An 18,509-nucleotide genomic window follows, 5' to 3' on the forward strand; every position below is an offset into this window, starting at 1 on the left:
ACAGGAAATGCCGTGCGGAGGTAATGTAAGTTGGAAATAAACGACTATAGATGCCATAGGGTAGTGAACAATGACTGCACGTATGTGACATCTTCGCCGTAATGTACCGTACCCTAAATCTTCGTCTGGTCATGTACACACGCAGGCTCAAAGAGTCTTTCCAATCATCTTTTTGAGTAAAATGCTTTTTGTGTGTGGATGAAAGTCATAACTAGTGTTGCGCCGATGCCAATTTTTGGCCCCGATACCCGATACCTGGCTGTGCAGTATTGGCCGATACCATCTGTTTGAAATTGATGTGTGTGTGTATATATGAAGAACTGCTTACTACTTAGGGCAGTAGAACTTTTTATTGCCTACCTGGAATGGGTGAGAATAATTGAATAAACTTTTGGTTCTCAAAGGCCAAAATAGTGCAACATTCATGAAATTATAACATGTAAAATTGTAGTGCAACAGTAAGAAAGTAAAATTACATTAATAATTGAATAATCTCTTTTAAACCCTGAGTTTTGGCTCTCAAATGCCAAAATAGCACAACTTTCATGAGCTTATATAACATGTATAATAGTAGTGGGGAGAGAGAAGGCTGCGTTCAGGTGACATACAAACATCAAAATGGTATCAGTGCCTATTTGTTGGTACTCGCCGATACCGATACTACCATTTTAGTGCTGGATCGGGGCCCCCTGTCCCATACTGGTATCAGTATCGGTGCAACACTAGTCTTAACCGCATAACAATGTATCCGTTTTCCCAGATACCCGGCTAGGTGTGGACAAGCCCTGAGAGGGCCGCTCCTTCTACACCTGGAGAGTTGACCGACGTCTCCCTCAGCCACCGAGTCTGTTGAGACTGAAAGCTATGAGCAAGAGATGACCGATTGGGATTATCACCCAGTGTTTTCCAGCCATAACCTATGACACTTTTTGCGGGGTTTACATTTTAGCTAGCGCTAGCTGACCCGTAAGCTAGCGCTAGCTGTTATTAGCTTCATGGACATTCCAATAACACGGTTCTGTCTCGCTCCGCGACTTAATTTTTAAGTGGTACAGGAGCAGAATATAGCAATCCTAGAGCGCCCTCTTGTGGCTACAGTCGGTAATGTTTACTCCTTTAATCATGCTGGTCAGTATGATTTACCGTTTTAAATTTGGTATTTAAGTCGCAGGAACGGCCAAAAGCATGAAAAAGTGCGACTTATAGTCTGAAAAATACTGTAGCTTATTGATAGCTTAGACATTAACTGCATTGTTGGATCCCAATTTAGAAATCGCTTCGGATTAAAGCGTCTGCAAACAGAAACCAGCAGCAGGAGCTTTCTCTCGTGTCCAGGGACGAATAACAATAATTCAGGTTGGGAATTTCATCCCATCCCGCGCCTCACCTCCACCAGCATAAACTTAGACCCTGCAGGTGTGTTTTGTCCTGCAGGTTCCTGCTCTGGCTCCTTATTGCTGCTGTTCACCACCTCCATGCCAGCAGCAACACTGCTGCTCACTGAACTGACAGCTTTCAAAATTAAGTCAAATCCACACAGTTTAAAATGTACTAATTGACTGTTTAATGCCTTGGCTAAACATTTTCTTGAACTCAAAGGGACTTTACCAGGTTAAACAAAGTAAAATACAATAATATAACAATGATTTAAATAGTTTTAGAATTTGAGTTTATGCAGTGTACGCTTAATCTGAATTCAAGGACATTTTAGCATTAAAGTTCTTTTCCATTGACTCTTTGTTAACCATATTTTAAAAAATGTCAATACCTTAAACCCTTTGCTTTAATTGAGTCAGTTTTGACCCTTTGGTTCCTCACAGTGAGACAAACTTCCTTATTAAACTATTGTGCGGGATCGGCTGCTGGCCTTTTCACTGTTCGCCTCTAGTGTTTATATCTTCTCTGCTCCTTTATGGGAAAAATAAACCCAGTTTAGTGCACTTTGGTGCATCAGAGGCCTGTGCTTGTTTCTACTTCAGCCTCCCTGCTGGCCTTTTATTTATTTTTAACTTTCTCGCTGCGTTGTACGTCGTGCATTTCGCCGTCTGTCTCTCTGCACTGCGTTTGATACATTTTTGAGATTCTAATCTCAACCCTTTATCTACAGTGCTGGACAGGGAAGGACACAAGAACGTTATTTTATCATTTTTCTGTTAATGTGACGTTTGGAGGAACTCTATTCGACCAAGTTCGTGTGTGTGAAGCATGGTGTTTTTTTCTTTTTTCTCACTGAGGATGAATAAAGCTTGTGAATGAATTATTCAGGGTTCATCTTCATCACGGTTGGTCGGGTTCAGTCGGGTTCAGGGATTTCCTCCATGCTGCCTGCAGACCTCTGAGAGCGGAGCCAGATGGGATCTCTTCTGTTTCTGCTTTCTCAGCCTCTCTGGGAGCGATGCTCAATGCGATGCGTTCAAGGTCGACGTGTTTTAAAAGCAACAACAACAAACAAAAACCAAAAATAAGAAGGTAGTTCCTGCATCATCCTCTTAATCAAGTCTTCATAGGATGAAACAGTTATTGGTTTTAATGGTGAATCACATTTTATGTTATTAATATTTTAAATGAAGTTCCTGTTTAAAAACAAACACGTCTAACAAAAAGCAGACATAAAACCAACACCCTACTAATTATTAAAAGCCAGAAACAAAGGATGTTTTTGTTTATAGCAGAAGTAAAAATTGCCAGAGAGGACTCCTGCATTTTGTCCAGTGGCACCTTCCTTCCTTCCTTCCTTCCTTCCTTCCTTCCTTCCTTCCTTCCTTCCTTCCTTCCTTCCTTCCTTCCTTCCTTCCTTCCTTCCTTCCTTCCTTCCTTCCTTCCTTCCCTAAAAAACCTTTTAGCGAATTTGAATGATAAACTAAATTTTACTGTGCTGTTTTGTAACTGGGATTAAATTGCAAAGTACGAAATTGACTATGAAAAGTGTAAATTGATGTCATTTAAATACACTTGCAAAAAAACAGAAAAAAAGCTTTAATTAGAAACTGATAATAGATTTGCCCTAAATTATTACGGTACTGAATTTTTAAGGTGGAGCTCACCTGCTGGGTAAAATCTCTCCAGGGATTTTCTGTATATTCTCAATATCTGTAGTTTACGTTTGCTTTTTACTTATTAAACACGCTTCTGTTCTTCTACCGTGATCTTTATTTAGTTTTACGGTATTTTTAATAAGCTTTTAATTAAATGTAATATTTATTTTACTTTTATTTGTTTAATTTTTTTGTCCTTTTTTATTAAATAAATTCTGAAATTTCCCATTTTATTATTTTCTTGTTTTTTGAATTTTATCTGTTTTTCTCCAAATTTCTTTTGTATTCTTTATTTTCACCTTTATCCTTAATAGTAATGGTCGTCAGTCCTTTAAACCAACCTTGTCTCTGCCAGATGCACCTTTCCGTTAATTTTATTCTTGTTTTCTAAGCTTGTTTACCTCATTATTCCTTTTTTTTTTTAATTGCTTCCTGGTTTAATTTTGCCTGAAGTATTTTGTGCTCCCATCGGAGATGAAAGCCTTATAAATTAAGACCAGCTGATTGATTCTTGCAGTTACTTAATCATCGCACTCAGAGCAGGAGGATCCAGAACTTACAGTATTTATCATCCTTCTTTTCTCAGAGTGTTTTGCTGGAGGACCCTTCCCTACTCACCATCCGGGTCGCCTGCCTCCATCTCAGTACCCTCAGAGAGATGTTAACGAGCTGCCAGAGTCCCGCCCTCACCTCCATCGCCACCACAACCACCAGCACCACCACCGGCACCCAGTCCGGTCGGCCACGGCGCCCGCCGCTGCCCGCCACGATTCTCGGCTCCAGCAGGAGCTCGGCCCCCGGCGGAGCCTGGACCTGCTGGAACAGCTGCACCAGGACGTGGAACCGGATCACTTTGGCTGGCGTGTTGTACCCGGCGAATATCTGATCACCATGGTGAGTTGTTTGTTCTGCCATGGGGTTTAAACTAAGAGGAGTTTTAGTTTTTCTGTTCTGCATTAGGTATCGGGGAAAGGTGTGTTAGCTCAGCCGGAATGAATCGTTTCGTTGTATGCTCGCTTAATTGGGACTTATAAAGCAGGACGACAACTATTTTAAGTAGTTTTGCCACAACATGAATAACTGGAAACAACTGAGTTGAATAATGAATAAGGGATTTTTTTTACCTGTCCTATCTGGTTGTGTAGCACCACGAATTGCTTTCTTAATGCCTAACAGAGTCCAAGAGATTTACTTTCACAAGTGGAGAATTACTGTTTTTGTTACAGTGCACGCTTGATATATGTGCAAAAAACTTTGTTGGATATTAAAGGTAAAAGTGAATGAATGGGGAGGCAAAATGTTAAAAGGGAGAAAATGTGAGAAAAATAGAGGAGAGGAAAGAGAGAGTACAAGATAAGATCCTCGGAGTCTGCTCCTACATCTGCAGAAAAAGTTATAAAAAGAACAGCAAAACCAACCAGAAAGGCATCACAGGTACAAACAATCAACGCATTTATAACGTCACTGAAAAATACGCAGTATTGGTTAATACAAGATGCATTTAGTGGTTTATCTGTAATAATAATAATAATAATAATAATAATAATAATAATAATAATAATAATAATAATAATAATACATTTTATTTCAAGCGCCTTGCAAAACACTCAAGGACTCTGTACAGGTAAAAACAATAAATGGTAAAAGCAACATCATCATAGTTAAAAGAAACAACACAAACTACACACAGGAAAGTAATATAAAATCATAATGAAAAGGCCTTATAGAATCTGGCCTGCCAAACTTTCTTTTTTTTTTTATGAAATAGTTTGGATAATTTACTTACGCCGCAGTATAAACTACAAGAAGCAGTTTATACAGCGATGTCAACACTCCTTTAACAAAAGAAATGTATAATACAACAGTTGAATACCTTTGTGAGCATATTAATGTAGTTAATTAACTAATTAAATTAAATAATTTACAACAAAGTTCATAAAACCAAGGTGAGATTTTCTAGTCTGGCATTACAGCGGCGCCCAGATGGCTTAATGAGTCCCACCCTGCTTCCTTCTCATCGGGCCGATGGCTTTAAAGCCTGGGATTTTCCTCTGAGAAGGAACATGTTTCAGGCAGCCGCTCTGGCCATGTCAAGGGTCAGAAAACACGCGGCGAATGATTAATCAGACGCTGCAGACGTCTCCATGGGGCTGTGGAGCTGCAGGATGGATGCTGCGCTCTCTGTTGCTCTGGTAACGTTAATCAGCAGAGAGAAAGAGAGAGAGACCCACTTCCCTCCACAATGGGTGGTTGTGTAACTCTTAGATAAACAGCAGTGACCTTCAGAGACAGACAGAGACACGGGGGACATGTCGGGAGACGGAGACGCAGTGAGACAGTTGTTCTGTCCCCGAGGGTGCCTTTACATCTACACAGACTGTTGGTGTCCCAGTTTACTGATCCGACTGCGGTTCAGATGCTTCCAGAAGGTTTTGTGCTGGAAAATGTCAGAGCTCCTCCGAGAAAGGATCAGATCTACAAACTGGGTTGTTTTGCTCTGCACCTGGTGGCTTGTTTTTATGAAATAATCATTTATTTAGAAAAATATTCCTACAAGTTCGGCATAGTAACGTTGGATGAGGTGTTTTAACATGAAACGTTATTTTATTATACCGAAGGGAAAAACACAGAGCTGATTTCTCAGTTCTAACGAGATCAGCGATCAGCAACCTTTACAACCCACAGATCCATTTTTGCCCTCAGTCCAGCTAAACAAATTTAGTTTAGAGCCACAAATGTTTCACATCTCTTTGAAACAAGAGCTTGTTTTTATAGTATTCTATAGGAAATTTGTTTAAATTTTTTTAATTAAAGATCAACAGTTTTTATTATTTAACCAACAGAATTTTTATGTTTAGATTTAATGCATTTTCTTCAATTGGACATTTGATTTTTATAGCAAAAGGCATCAAAATGATGAAAAAGCATGTCATTTGCAACTTATTCACAAAAAGATACCGCATTTATCTATAATAAAACATTCTATGCACCAGTAGTTTCTTTCTTTCTGGACATTTTATGCATATATTGCAGGACTTAATGTATCCTAAAGCTAGCAGTTTTAAATTACCTTTACATTTAGAAACATGGACCAATTTATTCCCATTGCATTTTTGGTCTAAGTTTTCAAGAGCCAAAGCTGAAGGTGTAAAGAGCCACGGGTTGCAGACCCCTGAGCTAGAGGTTGTGCTTTGACATATTTTGGTGATTTTAGTTTGAGTTTAACTGACTTGATCCATAAAAAAACGAGGCGTTCAATAGGATGATGGCCATTATGTTTATATAGTTAACATCTAATCGGTTTCATTAATAAAACACAGCATCTATCGTCCCCAGATATGTCAATAATTTATTGATTTTACAGGTTAGTAAGAGCATTAACAGTTAACCTAAAGTATTCACATATATCTTTAAATGACTGACTAAAGAAACCATGGGTGTCCAGATTAACGGTATAAACCAGGGGTGCCCAGATTAACGGTATAAACCAGGGGTGCCCAGATTAACGGTATAAACCAGGGGTGCCCAGATTAACGGTATAAACCAGGGGTGCCCAGATTAACGGTATAAACCAGGGGTGCCCAGATTAACGGTATAAACCAAGGGTGCCCAGATTACCGGTATAAATTACAGGTGCCCAGATTAACGGTATAAATTAGGGGTGCCCAGATTAACGGTGTAAACCAGGGGTGTCCAGATTAACGGTATAAATTATGGGTGCCCAGATTAACGGTATAAACCAGGGGTGCCCAGATTACCGGTATAAATTAGGGGTGCCCAGATTACCGGTATAAATTAGGGGTGCCCAGATTACCGGTATAAATTAGGGGTGCCCAGATTAACGGTATAAATCAGGGGTGCCCAGATTAACGGTATAAATCAGGGGTGCCCAGATTAATGGTGTAAATCAGGGGTGTCCAGATTAACGGTGTAAACTAGGGGTGTCCAGATTAAAGGTATAAATTAGGGGTGCCCAGATTAACGGTATAAATTAGGGGTGCCCAGATTAACGGTGTAAACCAGGGGTGTCCAGATTAACGGTATAAACCAGGAGTGTTCAGATTTACAGTATAAATCAGGGGTGCCCAAGTCCAGTCTTTGAGAGCTACCGTTCTGCAACTTCTAGATGATTCCCTGCTCCAACACTTTGTACAAAAAATCGTTTAAGGACTTTGCTCCTACTAAGCCATGACATGTCTTCATGCTCTGAACTCACCTCCAGCAAGAACAGCTGGAGCTGGCGGTGATTCAGGCCACGCGCATCAATGCCGTTCACTGTTGGTATGCCCCTTAGAGGCTGAATGTTATTTCATCCAGATCCTTTCCACGCTGAGCTTCCTGGCGGATAATGCAATGATTTGTTATCAGTGCCAATTTTTCTCAATTTTTCTATCATTAGTCCAACCAAGCCTGTTTTTCCTCCACACGTCGCTGGTGCATCATCTGTACTTGGCCCCACCAACCTTTCCCATGGCAATTTGATTTTACTTACAAACTTCTCCACTGCATCACAAATGTCACGGCCTGTTGTGGTTTCATGCATCGCAACTACATCCCAGAGCTCCTCAGTGACAGAGAGGTCTGGTTTTACGCCTCTAATAAAAATGAATTGGTGCTCTGTGTCCGTGTTGTTTGTGCTTCCATCCACAGCTAATAAAAAAAGCTGGACAACTGCATTTAACTTCGGCCAGCTGTGTTGCAAGACTTCCAGCTGTTTGCATAACTCAGTCTGCGGTGGTGTTACTTTGAAAAGTCCGTACCTTACTTACCTGACTCTGCCAGATAGATTTGCTCCGCATATCCATCTGGAAACCTTCCGTTGAAGTAACTTTGGGAAGGGGCGAAAATACTGGTTAGCTGATTGGCCTATGTTGGTGATAGACGGGCCAAATGAACCAATCAGATTCCTCGTCGCTCGTAACAGAGCGACGACGAAAACACAACCACAAGCCAAGCTACTCTTGCTGCTGCAGGTAAAGGCTCGTTAGCTCAGCAAATAAATACTCTGTAATTCCGATAAAACTTGCTCGATAGCCACGCTAACGCTAGTTTCATTGGCTGAAGCCGCCATGTTCTTTAGACTGAACTGTCGCTCCTCGTTGCGTCACACCTCAACCCGCCTCAAAGCCAACGCTGATTGGACGTTCGTTTGGTGAACGGCTCCAAATTTTCTTTAACGGAGAGTAGCCAGACTGATCTGCGAGTGAAACCTTGAAAGCTTGCGAGATCAGGATGGTCTCACGAGGCTAGTACCTTACCTGGACACACCTGCTCACGGACCTTAAACAAGCGCTGCTTCAAAAATTAACCCTCTGAAAAAGATTTTAAAGCTTGGGTGATTTCTGCAGCCACAATAAAGTTTGCTTTCACCGCTGCATCATTTTTGACTCGTTCTGCCACAAATGCCGTTTTGCCTTATTAATTTTGTCAAGATGTCTCAAATTCTTTCGTTGGGGAAAATAAGCATCTGCTTGAGGTGACGCTGCTGCACTCAAGTAGCGAGAAACTGTAACGCTGGCTGGTAACAATCAAAATGCATTTTGGGAGATGCACTCTATGGTCAGTTTGTGCTTAAAACCTGTTTTAAGTCAAACATGGGCCTATCAAACTGGGGTGACGCATAAAATGAAGTGGCGGGCCTTGAGTTTGACACGTGTTCTAGGTGATGTCTGAATGAGTCGTTGCAGATTTAACGAGTTTATGAACCACTTGATGATTAAAGTTATTTTTCCATTAGTTTCAACCATAACTCTAGATCAGGGGTGTCCAAGTCCAGGATGGACTGAAGCTGGACACAACTACTGTAGATAAACGCTTTAGCTGGCTGTGTCTCTAGTTGTTGTGCAGCAAATGATTAAATAAAAAAATGAAAGAATAAAAACTGTTTAATATTTGACCCAAAGTTCAAGGTTTTATATTGCCCTAGAAGACAATAACTGAATTCTGACTGCATCTGACACCACTAACAGTCCCACTATCCACAGCCAAAGCAGGCAGAGGTGTCATGGCCGCAGATGCATCGTGGGAGTGTCGGCAATCTGCAGAAACCTCTAAAGACAGACGGAAACGTTGGCAGTTTGTAGACGGTCTGTCTCAGGATCTGTGCTCTAAATCTGAAATCATCTTTGCATATTCTAGTGATAAAATAAAAGCTGCTTTTTTTTTTATTGCCACCATCCAACACGACAGAGGGGCCGCTTTGAGGCTCGGCACCGCGTGACTTCCTGTGTGTTTGTCACATGACCCGTCCCTGCAGGCTGTATCTCTGTGAAAACCTCACTCTGATGCGCTGAGACACTGCAAGCCGAGCGAAACCGTGAAATATGGTCATCTCCTCATTCATGTCCTAAAAGGAAGACAGAAGGTGTTCATTAATAAGATGTTTAGTCAAAGTTTAACTTTGGCTGCTAGTTTAATGAGTGAGCAGGTGATCAGACATCTTGCCTCTGTCTCACTTCTAGTTTAAAGGTTTGATATAATATACAAAAACGTGGTGTTACAGGGTATAAGTGAGAGAAACTGTGGTTATATAAGCCTCAGATGGCAACCAGTTACCTCCCATCGCTGCATTATATCACATGCCTGGAAGACACCATGTGACCTTTACTCCTCTCTCTGCACGTGTGCCGCTGGTTGATGCTCTGTTGTAGTCAAGGCGACGATGTTGTGACTGTAGATCTGTGTTGACGCTTGTTTTCATGCTGTAGGAGGACAAAAAAAAATCAACTTTAAGCTCGTACATAGTTATAAATAGTTGTGTGATTCCTTGATGAATTTAAACGTTCTTTGGTTGAAATGATCTGATTCACTTTGTGGGACTTTAATGCATTTTGCGATCAACATTCCTTATTGCGTTGTTGCCAGCGGTTTTAAACATTAACTGCCATGTTAAGTAATTTTTAAATATTATATAAGCTGTTCACGGGTTACATCATATTAGAGTCTAATGTCTTTAGTGTTCTATCCAAAGATATGATAAAATATTACCAAAAATATGCGGGGTGTGCTCTTGTGAGAGACTATATGATAGTAATACTAGGATAATAGTTTAGTGTTTTATTACTGTTCATACCCCTATAGTTACAGTGAGGATCTATCTATCTGTCTGTCTATCTGTCTATCTGTCTATCTGTCTGTCTGTCTGTCTAATGTATTTATAAAAACATATTGGTTTTGGTCCAATGAGTCAACGACTGCTGTTTATATGTTCTGGGGTGGGGGGGTTAAAAAGGTAAGAAAATACATAGAATATTGCCTATCAGCCTTAAAGGTAGAGTCAATGATTTTTCTGGAAATTTCCCCAAGTCCCCTCTGGTCTTATTTCTGTCTACTGAGGCCTTCCTCTTCATCTCATAAACTTGTACGTGTTTTGCTTCGTTACTCTCAGCAATGTTCAAAGTCTATGGTGAGAGCAGCGGAGCTACAATGAAAGGCTAACCGCTAAGCTAACCGGATACGTAAACACTAGAAGTGCGCAGCCAGCAAGCAGAAACTAACAAGGAAGGAGCACCAACACTGGCGTTACGTGAACGTGTCAGAATGATGATATGTGGAACAACCGGTAGATAAGGTGATTCCCCCAGAACTGGATGGAGAAAGGGGGGTGAGATCAGGACCAAAACTCTGACCAATCACTCCTTTTTGGTCCGAAGAGCAGTGATTAGTCAGAGTTTTTTAACCTCCTTTTTCTGATTAAATAATGTATTAACTGCTTTCAGGATGGAAGGACCATTTTACCCGGTAGCCTATAGCAAAAGGTGCTTCTGAACAGGATTACCAAGTATAGCTTTGGGTTTTGCTCAAATTTTCACATTGGTGCGTCCCTAGTTACAGTAGACATTCCAGTTATTTTGACTCTATCAAGTAGAACCAGATAAACTGCTTCAAAACAAAACAGATATTAATCATGCATAGCCAAACATCAGCAGGGTCAAACATCTGCCCACACACGCCGGAGCATGGAGGTCCATCATGTGTTTCTGTGCGTTAAACTGGTAAATGGTTCAGGTGAGGAGTGTGTGGAGGGGACTTCATGCCACTCCAAGCCCACAGAGAGAAACATGAATCATCCAGAGCTGTTGACTCTGTTACCACCCAGAAACAAACTCTGGGCTTTTATTCAAGGTTGAGTTTTCTAACAGCGATGAGGATTTCTAACACTGAAATCATAACTATTGATTGTGAAACCCTTGCAGTAATGCACTAATATTGTCTGAGTGACTAACGTTTTAAAATAAACAAGTTAGTCATCCTTTCTGTTGGAAGTCGTTGATCCAAAACATAAAAAGGCTTTTGCACATCCAGTTTGCAAGTTCTCTGGCAATAAGAACAGGATTTGGGTTGGGCTTTCTTTGAAAGCGCTTGCTGTATTTAGCCCATTTTAATAAAAGCAGATTTTGATCCGTCAAAGTCTGCATTTGAGTAAAAGTCATTGGATAGATGTGGTCCTATTTACTATGAAGCATTTTCAACCGTAACATCGATGAAACCTGTAAAACAGCATGAAGTTGCCTAAAAGTACCGAATCAGCAACACATCACGCTCTTTATCTAAAGGAGTTTGGGAACAGAGTCTCTTTTTACAACAAATACTGGAGGATGATTTAGGGAAAATCCCTCAACACTAGAATTTAAAACACACAAAGTCAGACAGGACTCATGAACACGAACGTCCTTTTCTCCAAAGGATCAGGGATCAACTGGTCAGGAAGTCCTATAGACGGAACCTTCTCGTTGACGTTAGCGACATGCTGCCGCATCTATTCAATTAAATTTTATTTATATAGTGCCAATTCATGATGCATGTCGTCTAAAGGCACTTTCCAAAGGCAAATTCAATCAGATTATACAAATTAGTCAGAAAGTTTCCTCTCTAAGGAAACCCAGCAGGTTGCATCAAGTCTCTCCAAGCAGCATTCACTCCTCCTGAAAGAGCGTAGAGCCACAGTGGACAGTCGTCTGCATTGTTGATGGCTTTGCAGCAATCCCTCATACTGAGCATGCATGAAGCGACAGTGGAGAGGAAAACTCCCCTTTAACAGGGAGGAGAACCTCCAGCAGAACCAGAACCAGGCTCAGTGTGAACGCTCATCTGCCTCCACCCACTGGGGCTTAGAGAAGACAGAGCAGAGACACAGAAAGCTCAGAAGCTCACATTGACCCAGGAGTACTTTCTATGTTAGAGAAGACAGAGCAGAGACACAGAAAGCACAGAAGCTCACATTGACCCAGGAGTACTTTCTATGTTAGAGAAGACAGAGCAGAGACACAGAAAGCACAGAAGCTCACATTGACCCAGGAGTATTTTCTATGTTAGATGGTAATAGAGGATGATCTGCCTCCCCTGATGATGTCACAGCTAACAGTACGCCAGACCAGGTGTACCTTGTATATAGAGAAAAATGACAGAACAAAAAGTTAAAAGCTGAAATAACAACAAACAATGCAGATTGGAGAACAGTAGGAGAACTCAGCAGAGAGAGAGAATTAGGCCCTGATGTCCTCCAGCAGCCTAAGCCTATAGCAACATAACTATAGAGGTAGCTCAGGGTAACCTAAGCCACTCTAACGAGAAGCATCGGAAGTGTGTCAGCTACATTATCAACAGCATCAAATCAGCCACATATCAACAGATGGGTGCTGTAGTGTGGTTGGAGATCTAAATATACCTTTTATCAGTGAAAGACAATCAAGCCAATGTGTTTATTTGGAGCAAATCACAACAAATATCATCTATTGTCAAATAATATCCTTACTGCTATGACATGGGATGTTTTTAAAGGATGTATGTGACCCGAACTTCATAACGACACAAAATGCATGACTAGAAATGGTTATAATACAATTATTACTGTAAAATAGGCGAAAATAGAGTCCATAAAATCTGACAGAACCAGTAATAAACTCTGTATGGCTGATGCTGCATTGTGTGCACACTTACAGACACGTACAACAAGTTGGATAAACATGGCTGCTAGCTTTGTTAATAAACCAGTTGGGAATTATTTCCTGCCTGAAGGTGGAGAAACCCATAAATGATGCTTTCTGGACCTGATCTCGTGAGGATGTAAAACAGCGTATTAATTTCCTCTGACTACTCCGCTACTATAAGCATTAAATTCACCCAGAGTTTGTGCACCGGTGGGCTGAAGGAAACACAGGAGGCATGACTGGATGTATTTATAGGGATTAATTATTTTCGTTATACCCGAATTGGTTATTTTTTCAACTGCTGTTTAAAAAAAAATCTTATCAATTAAAAAAATTCTAAAATTTCTCTTTTATTTTGAAAATGTAATTTCCCCCTCACAGCTACTTTCCAGTTTTAACCACAGTTTGCATCTATTTGTTTTTTTTTCTGTCCTGGACACTTTAAAATGACTCAATCGGATGTCATTGATCATCTGCTGATGACTAATTGCTGAGGCTCTAATCTTAGGTTGTGTTGGTGTTTTTAAATTGATTGAACCCTCTCCACCGCACCGTCCCACCCCCCCCCCCCCCCCCCAGATTGATCCCACTTTGACCCCCATCCCGTCCCCATTCCTTCCCCGCTGACCCAGGCCGTTAGCTAATTACAGGCTATAACCGATAAAGTGTGCATGGGTTGGACAGAAATAGTACCTGATCCCAACAGGAAGCACAGTGGGATAATGGCATTACCCAGACGACGGCCAATCAGGTGGAGGGTTGAGCTGTGTCAGGCTCTTAAGCCAATCAGAGATCAGGGAATGAGTAGATCAGGAAATGGAGCGAAAGGTCCCTGACTGACAGGCGGCTGGCTCGCCTTCTTTCATTTAGAGAAAATCCTCATGTGGTGGACGATGTTTGCATGCCTGCTTGGTAAGGATGATTACATTGTTTGTTGTTGTTTTATTGTCTTTGCCTCACATTGTTTTTAAGTGAAAGAGTTTCATTATTTGGCTTCTCGTTCGACAGTTTAAATGGTTTCTCGTTTTAACCAGTTTTCTCCTCACAGAGTTTGGTGGATTATTGCTGCCTGTAGCTGAAACAGAGATTTTACAGATTAAAAATGCACCAAACCCAGGCCAACATGAGGATGTTTGTTTTGCCCAGTGTGAAAATTTCCACTCAGGATTATGGGGAGGTTAGAGTTGGTTTAAAAAAAAAAACTCTAACCTGTTTCCTTCTAGTTAGGTTTTACATTTTAAAGGATTCATTTACTGATTACTTGTCCCTCCCTTTAGGTAATTGTTCAGTATTACTATTATTGGAGTGTTTCTTGTGGTGGAGCTGTTTTATTTCACCACTGAGAGGAAGAGGAGTCGTTTAAGGAGAGCAAACCGTAACCAGGCTCAGACTGACCGGCTGCAGGTTTTCTTCCTCATATTGAATTAAGTGGCAGCAGAACATGTTGTTGTTGTTTTAGCCATTAGCAAACAGCCGCCCACGCTCCCACTTATTCACGCACACACAGTAAAACACACGGGGATGTAGAAGCAGCAGCAGCAGCAGCCGGTGGGCTTCAGGCTGGTGGAGTGAAAGCTGCAGAGGTCAGACTTGTTTTCTTCTAATCTCATTTCAAGAAAGAATCTGATATTCTCAGTCTGATATTCCTTTAATTGGGTTAGAGGAGGCGATGAATATCAGCTCGACGTCTATGTTTGTAGAGAAGTTGAAGACAAATGATTAAGGCAGAGAGAATCTCCCAACCAAGGCTTCAGTTTTAGATCATTTTGTCAGCAGCACAATACATCCCTGATGAATCGCCTCCGTCATGTCAACGTGTGAAGTGTCTATATCGCGAAGGAAGGTTTGGAGAGCAGTAATTCTAGGTTAATATAGCCTAGCTGTTATGAACTTGTGTTTTTACAAGCTAATGTGATGTTGCAAACAGCAGAGGCTCACTGCCACTGCCTTGAAAGCTCAGAGTAGAGCCCCTGCTTCTCCGCATCGAAAGGTGTCAATGGCGTACCGTGCATGTGACGTCACCATCTCAAGAGCAACGCCCTTTTTGCCGCTTTGGTAGGGCATACAGGTAGAGAGCGCCCGTAGCCACCAGCCATTACACGCGCAACGGAAACAGCGATATGACCGACTTTATAGCCGTTAAACTTTTGCAAGACGATGTCCCAGGCGCACGGTTTACTGGTCGAACTGTCGAAGAACACACCAACCTTCAGCTCAAACGATGGCTTGAGTGTCGAGGGCTTAAAGAGACTGGAAAACTGGCCGAGTTGATCGAACGGTAAGTCGTTGTTTTTTTTCCCTGCTCGGCGTTCATGGCGTCGTCGGCCGTTTTTTTTCTGTTTTGTAATCACCGTCCAGGAATCGGTATATGTTGCCAATAGGTAGCTACAAAACAACTGTTTACATCTCAGCTGCCATGATAGCCTATATGCTATCATGGTAGCAGGCGCTCGGTTGACAAAGGTAAATGGTATTCAAAAATATCTTACCTGTTCACTACTTGATGTCACTGGAATTGGGTCAGGATGTTCTTCGGTTGGGCCCTTTCCTCCGACAAAATGCTTGCTACATATGTACGTGAATTTGGTAACTTTTTCCGGGTTGAACTGTTGTGTAGGCTGACCGCACCGGTGTGCCCAGCGCACACATTTCTCCTTGGCAGTCTTGAATTTCGGGAAATTAATGAAGAAAACATCCTTCATATGCGGCCGATCAGCGTACCTCGAGTCGCTGTTGCCCGTTCCATAGCAACAATGTTTAAAAACCATGGTCTTAGACTTGGAAAAAGCAGTCGTTTTAGGAGTAAAACCAAGGGTAACGCACGTCTCTTTTACAGCGAAACAGCGGCGGACTATGCAAGCTTGCCCTACTGCGTACCACGTGATGTGACGTCTCGTGACGTTACGTTTCTAAAAATAGCTCGCTCGCGGTACGCCATTAAGGTGGTTTGGACATCTGATCAGGATGTTCCCTGCACACCTCCCTTTGGGGGGTTTTCAGCCATGTCAGGCTAGGAGGAGACTCTGGAGAAGACTATACTCATTGGAGGGACTATATATCCCTTCTGTCCAGGGAACGCCTTAGGGTCCTGGAGAAAGAGCTGGAGAATGTCCCTGGGGAGAGGGATGTTTCACTCCCAGTGGTACTGGTGCATCGCACAAGGTGGATGGACTTTATCAGAACTCTTCACCTCAAATGAACATTTAAATGAAACCTAGACACAGTTGGTTGTTCCAACCAAATGATCCCAAACACACATCTAAACTGGTTCTGGATCAGCTAAAGTCAGATAGGATCAAGGTTCATGATTACGCCTAATTACGCCTAAATTAGACCGTGGGCGTAACGGTGCTACATGCTAAGCTAACAGTATGACACGGATGTTTCAGAGCAACATAAAGCTCACGTTCATCTGCAAAGTTGTAACCCGCCCGGACCACAGAGTGCGGCTCAGCTGTTCTACTACATAGGTACAGCGGCAGGACCGGTAATTACCTCTTGTTGCGCTAAATGTTTTTACAAGCCTAGAGCGCCCTCTTGTGGCTATAGGCGGTAATATTTACTCCTTGTTTCATACTGGTCAAGATGATTTACCATTTAAAGTGTGTGTGTGTGTGTGTGTGTGTGTGTGTGTGTATAAATTGAAATATTAAGATTTGAGTAAAGTAATTAAAGACATTTGCACTCAGGACTGGAGTTTGATTAAGGTCCACTGTCCCTCAATCAACATCTAGATTTCTTTGATCCAACACACTTGAATCGAAGGGCTGAATTAAATACGTCTTTATTATTTAAGTCAGGTGCGTTGGACTCCAATACTATAGATGGAAACGTCTCACCAAGACTGCTTCTCCCTTAAGTCCTCCCAGATTTCCAGCTTTAAAACAATCATCTCGGTGCAAAGGTGCAGTGGCTGTTGGAATCAGTTGTCTCTCCTCCTCTTGGCTCAGACGCTGAGAAAAGAAACGACTCATGTCCCGTTACTAACTGTAACAGTTCAAATGGTGATGGAGGCCATTGTGGTCAGACAGAGCTGTTATTGGCTTGCTCATTAATGGATTCCTCTGAATATTTGAGTAGAAATTAAATTACCCTATTTCTCGGACTAGGAGTCGCTCCGGAGTCACATCAGTCAAAAAATAAGATAAGACTTAGGCTTTATTGATCTCACGTTGGAGAAATTCACATGTCACGTCGGCTCAGAATCAGTAATCATAGGAAGAAGGTGTCATGTAGGACGAGGTGCATCATATATATACAGTGTGTCCTCATTATACCATGGATCAAAAGGAGTAGGTAAGTAGAAGAAAAAAATAAAATACAAAAAGAAATGAGGCAGAGGATTACAGTTGCAGTTATAGTTACAGTTGTGGTTACACTTATATTTACAGTTATTGTTATTTTGTGGCATTGTATAATCTGATGGCAGCAGGAATGAATGACCTGCGGTCACGCTCCTTTTTACAGGCAGGATGTCTAAGTCTATCTTTAAAGGAGCTGCTCAGCTCCTCTACAGTCTGGTGCGAGCTTGGACAACACTCTCCTCTCAGCCACTTCCTCCACAGAGTCCAGAATGCGTCATAAAGAGGAAAAAACATGTCACACCAGATCGTACACATTTATTTAGAAATGTATTTCACACAATCCAAGACTAAAAACTGACATTTTATCTGATAAGGCATTTTATTCAATTCCACAACTGCCTGAATAAAATGAAACATACCTGGGAGGATGACCCAGTCTGTATAATCTGATTGAATTTGACTTTGGAAAGTGCCTTGAGATGACATGTTTCATGAATTGGCACTATATATATAAAATTTAATTGAAACTTAATTGAACTCCAACCAGGGAGGTTCTTGCCAGCACATATTTTGCGTAATGGCCAAAATTACGTTGAAATTAGACTGTGAGCGTAATGGTGCTACATGCTAATACGTATCAGCTTACGTGCATCAGTGAATTTCTCCATTGTGAGATCAATAAAGACTATCTTATCTTATCAAAGTTGTAACCCGCCCAGACAACAGACCTGTAAGCTAACGCTAGCTGCTGTTAGCTTCACGAACAGCCCAATAACAGGTTCTGTCGCAATATGGGCCATTCATACTGAAACGGCGAAACAACAAACAACAAAAATGTGTTGAAACATTTACTATAAGTAAATGTTTCAACACATTTTTAAGTGGCACAGGAGCTGTATTTAGTTTTCACAAACCTAGAGCGCCATCTTGTGGCTATAGACGGTAATTTTTGCTACTTGTTTCATGTTTGTCAATATGATTTACCATTTAAATTTGATATACAAGTCGCACTTGACAAACAATAAGTCGCAGGATCGACTCACAGGCACAATTTTTTTAACAAACAGCTGTAGATAAATATGAAAAATAGTTGAAAAATAACCTGCTGGAATACATAAAAGTATAATTCTAATGTAACATAGACCATTTCAATATAAACAATATGGTCTCATCTTATATATCTTTAAAGTCTGTATTTATTGCCCAGCCCTAGAACAGACCCAGTATTTACCGAGTTCTCT

At 41.4% G+C, this 18,509-nt stretch overlaps 1 protein-coding gene across 1 annotated transcript in view; it reads left to right on the top strand.

Moving 5' to 3' along the window:
* The window catches only part of ptprr (protein tyrosine phosphatase receptor type R), a 61,953-nt gene that overhangs the window by 9,281 nt on the left and 34,163 nt on the right, over positions 1–18,509 (top strand). The window contains exon 2 of the mRNA XM_012868667.3: positions 3,622–3,929. Within this exon, the coding sequence (XP_012724121.3) occupies positions 3,622–3,929 (308 nt within the window). The remainder of the gene's footprint in view (positions 1–3,621; positions 3,930–18,509) is intronic.

This window comes from Fundulus heteroclitus, chromosome 17, assembly GCF_011125445.2.
Source record: "Fundulus heteroclitus isolate FHET01 chromosome 17, MU-UCD_Fhet_4.1, whole genome shotgun sequence".
NCBI classification, from domain to species: Eukaryota; Metazoa; Chordata; class Actinopteri; order Cyprinodontiformes; family Fundulidae; genus Fundulus; species Fundulus heteroclitus.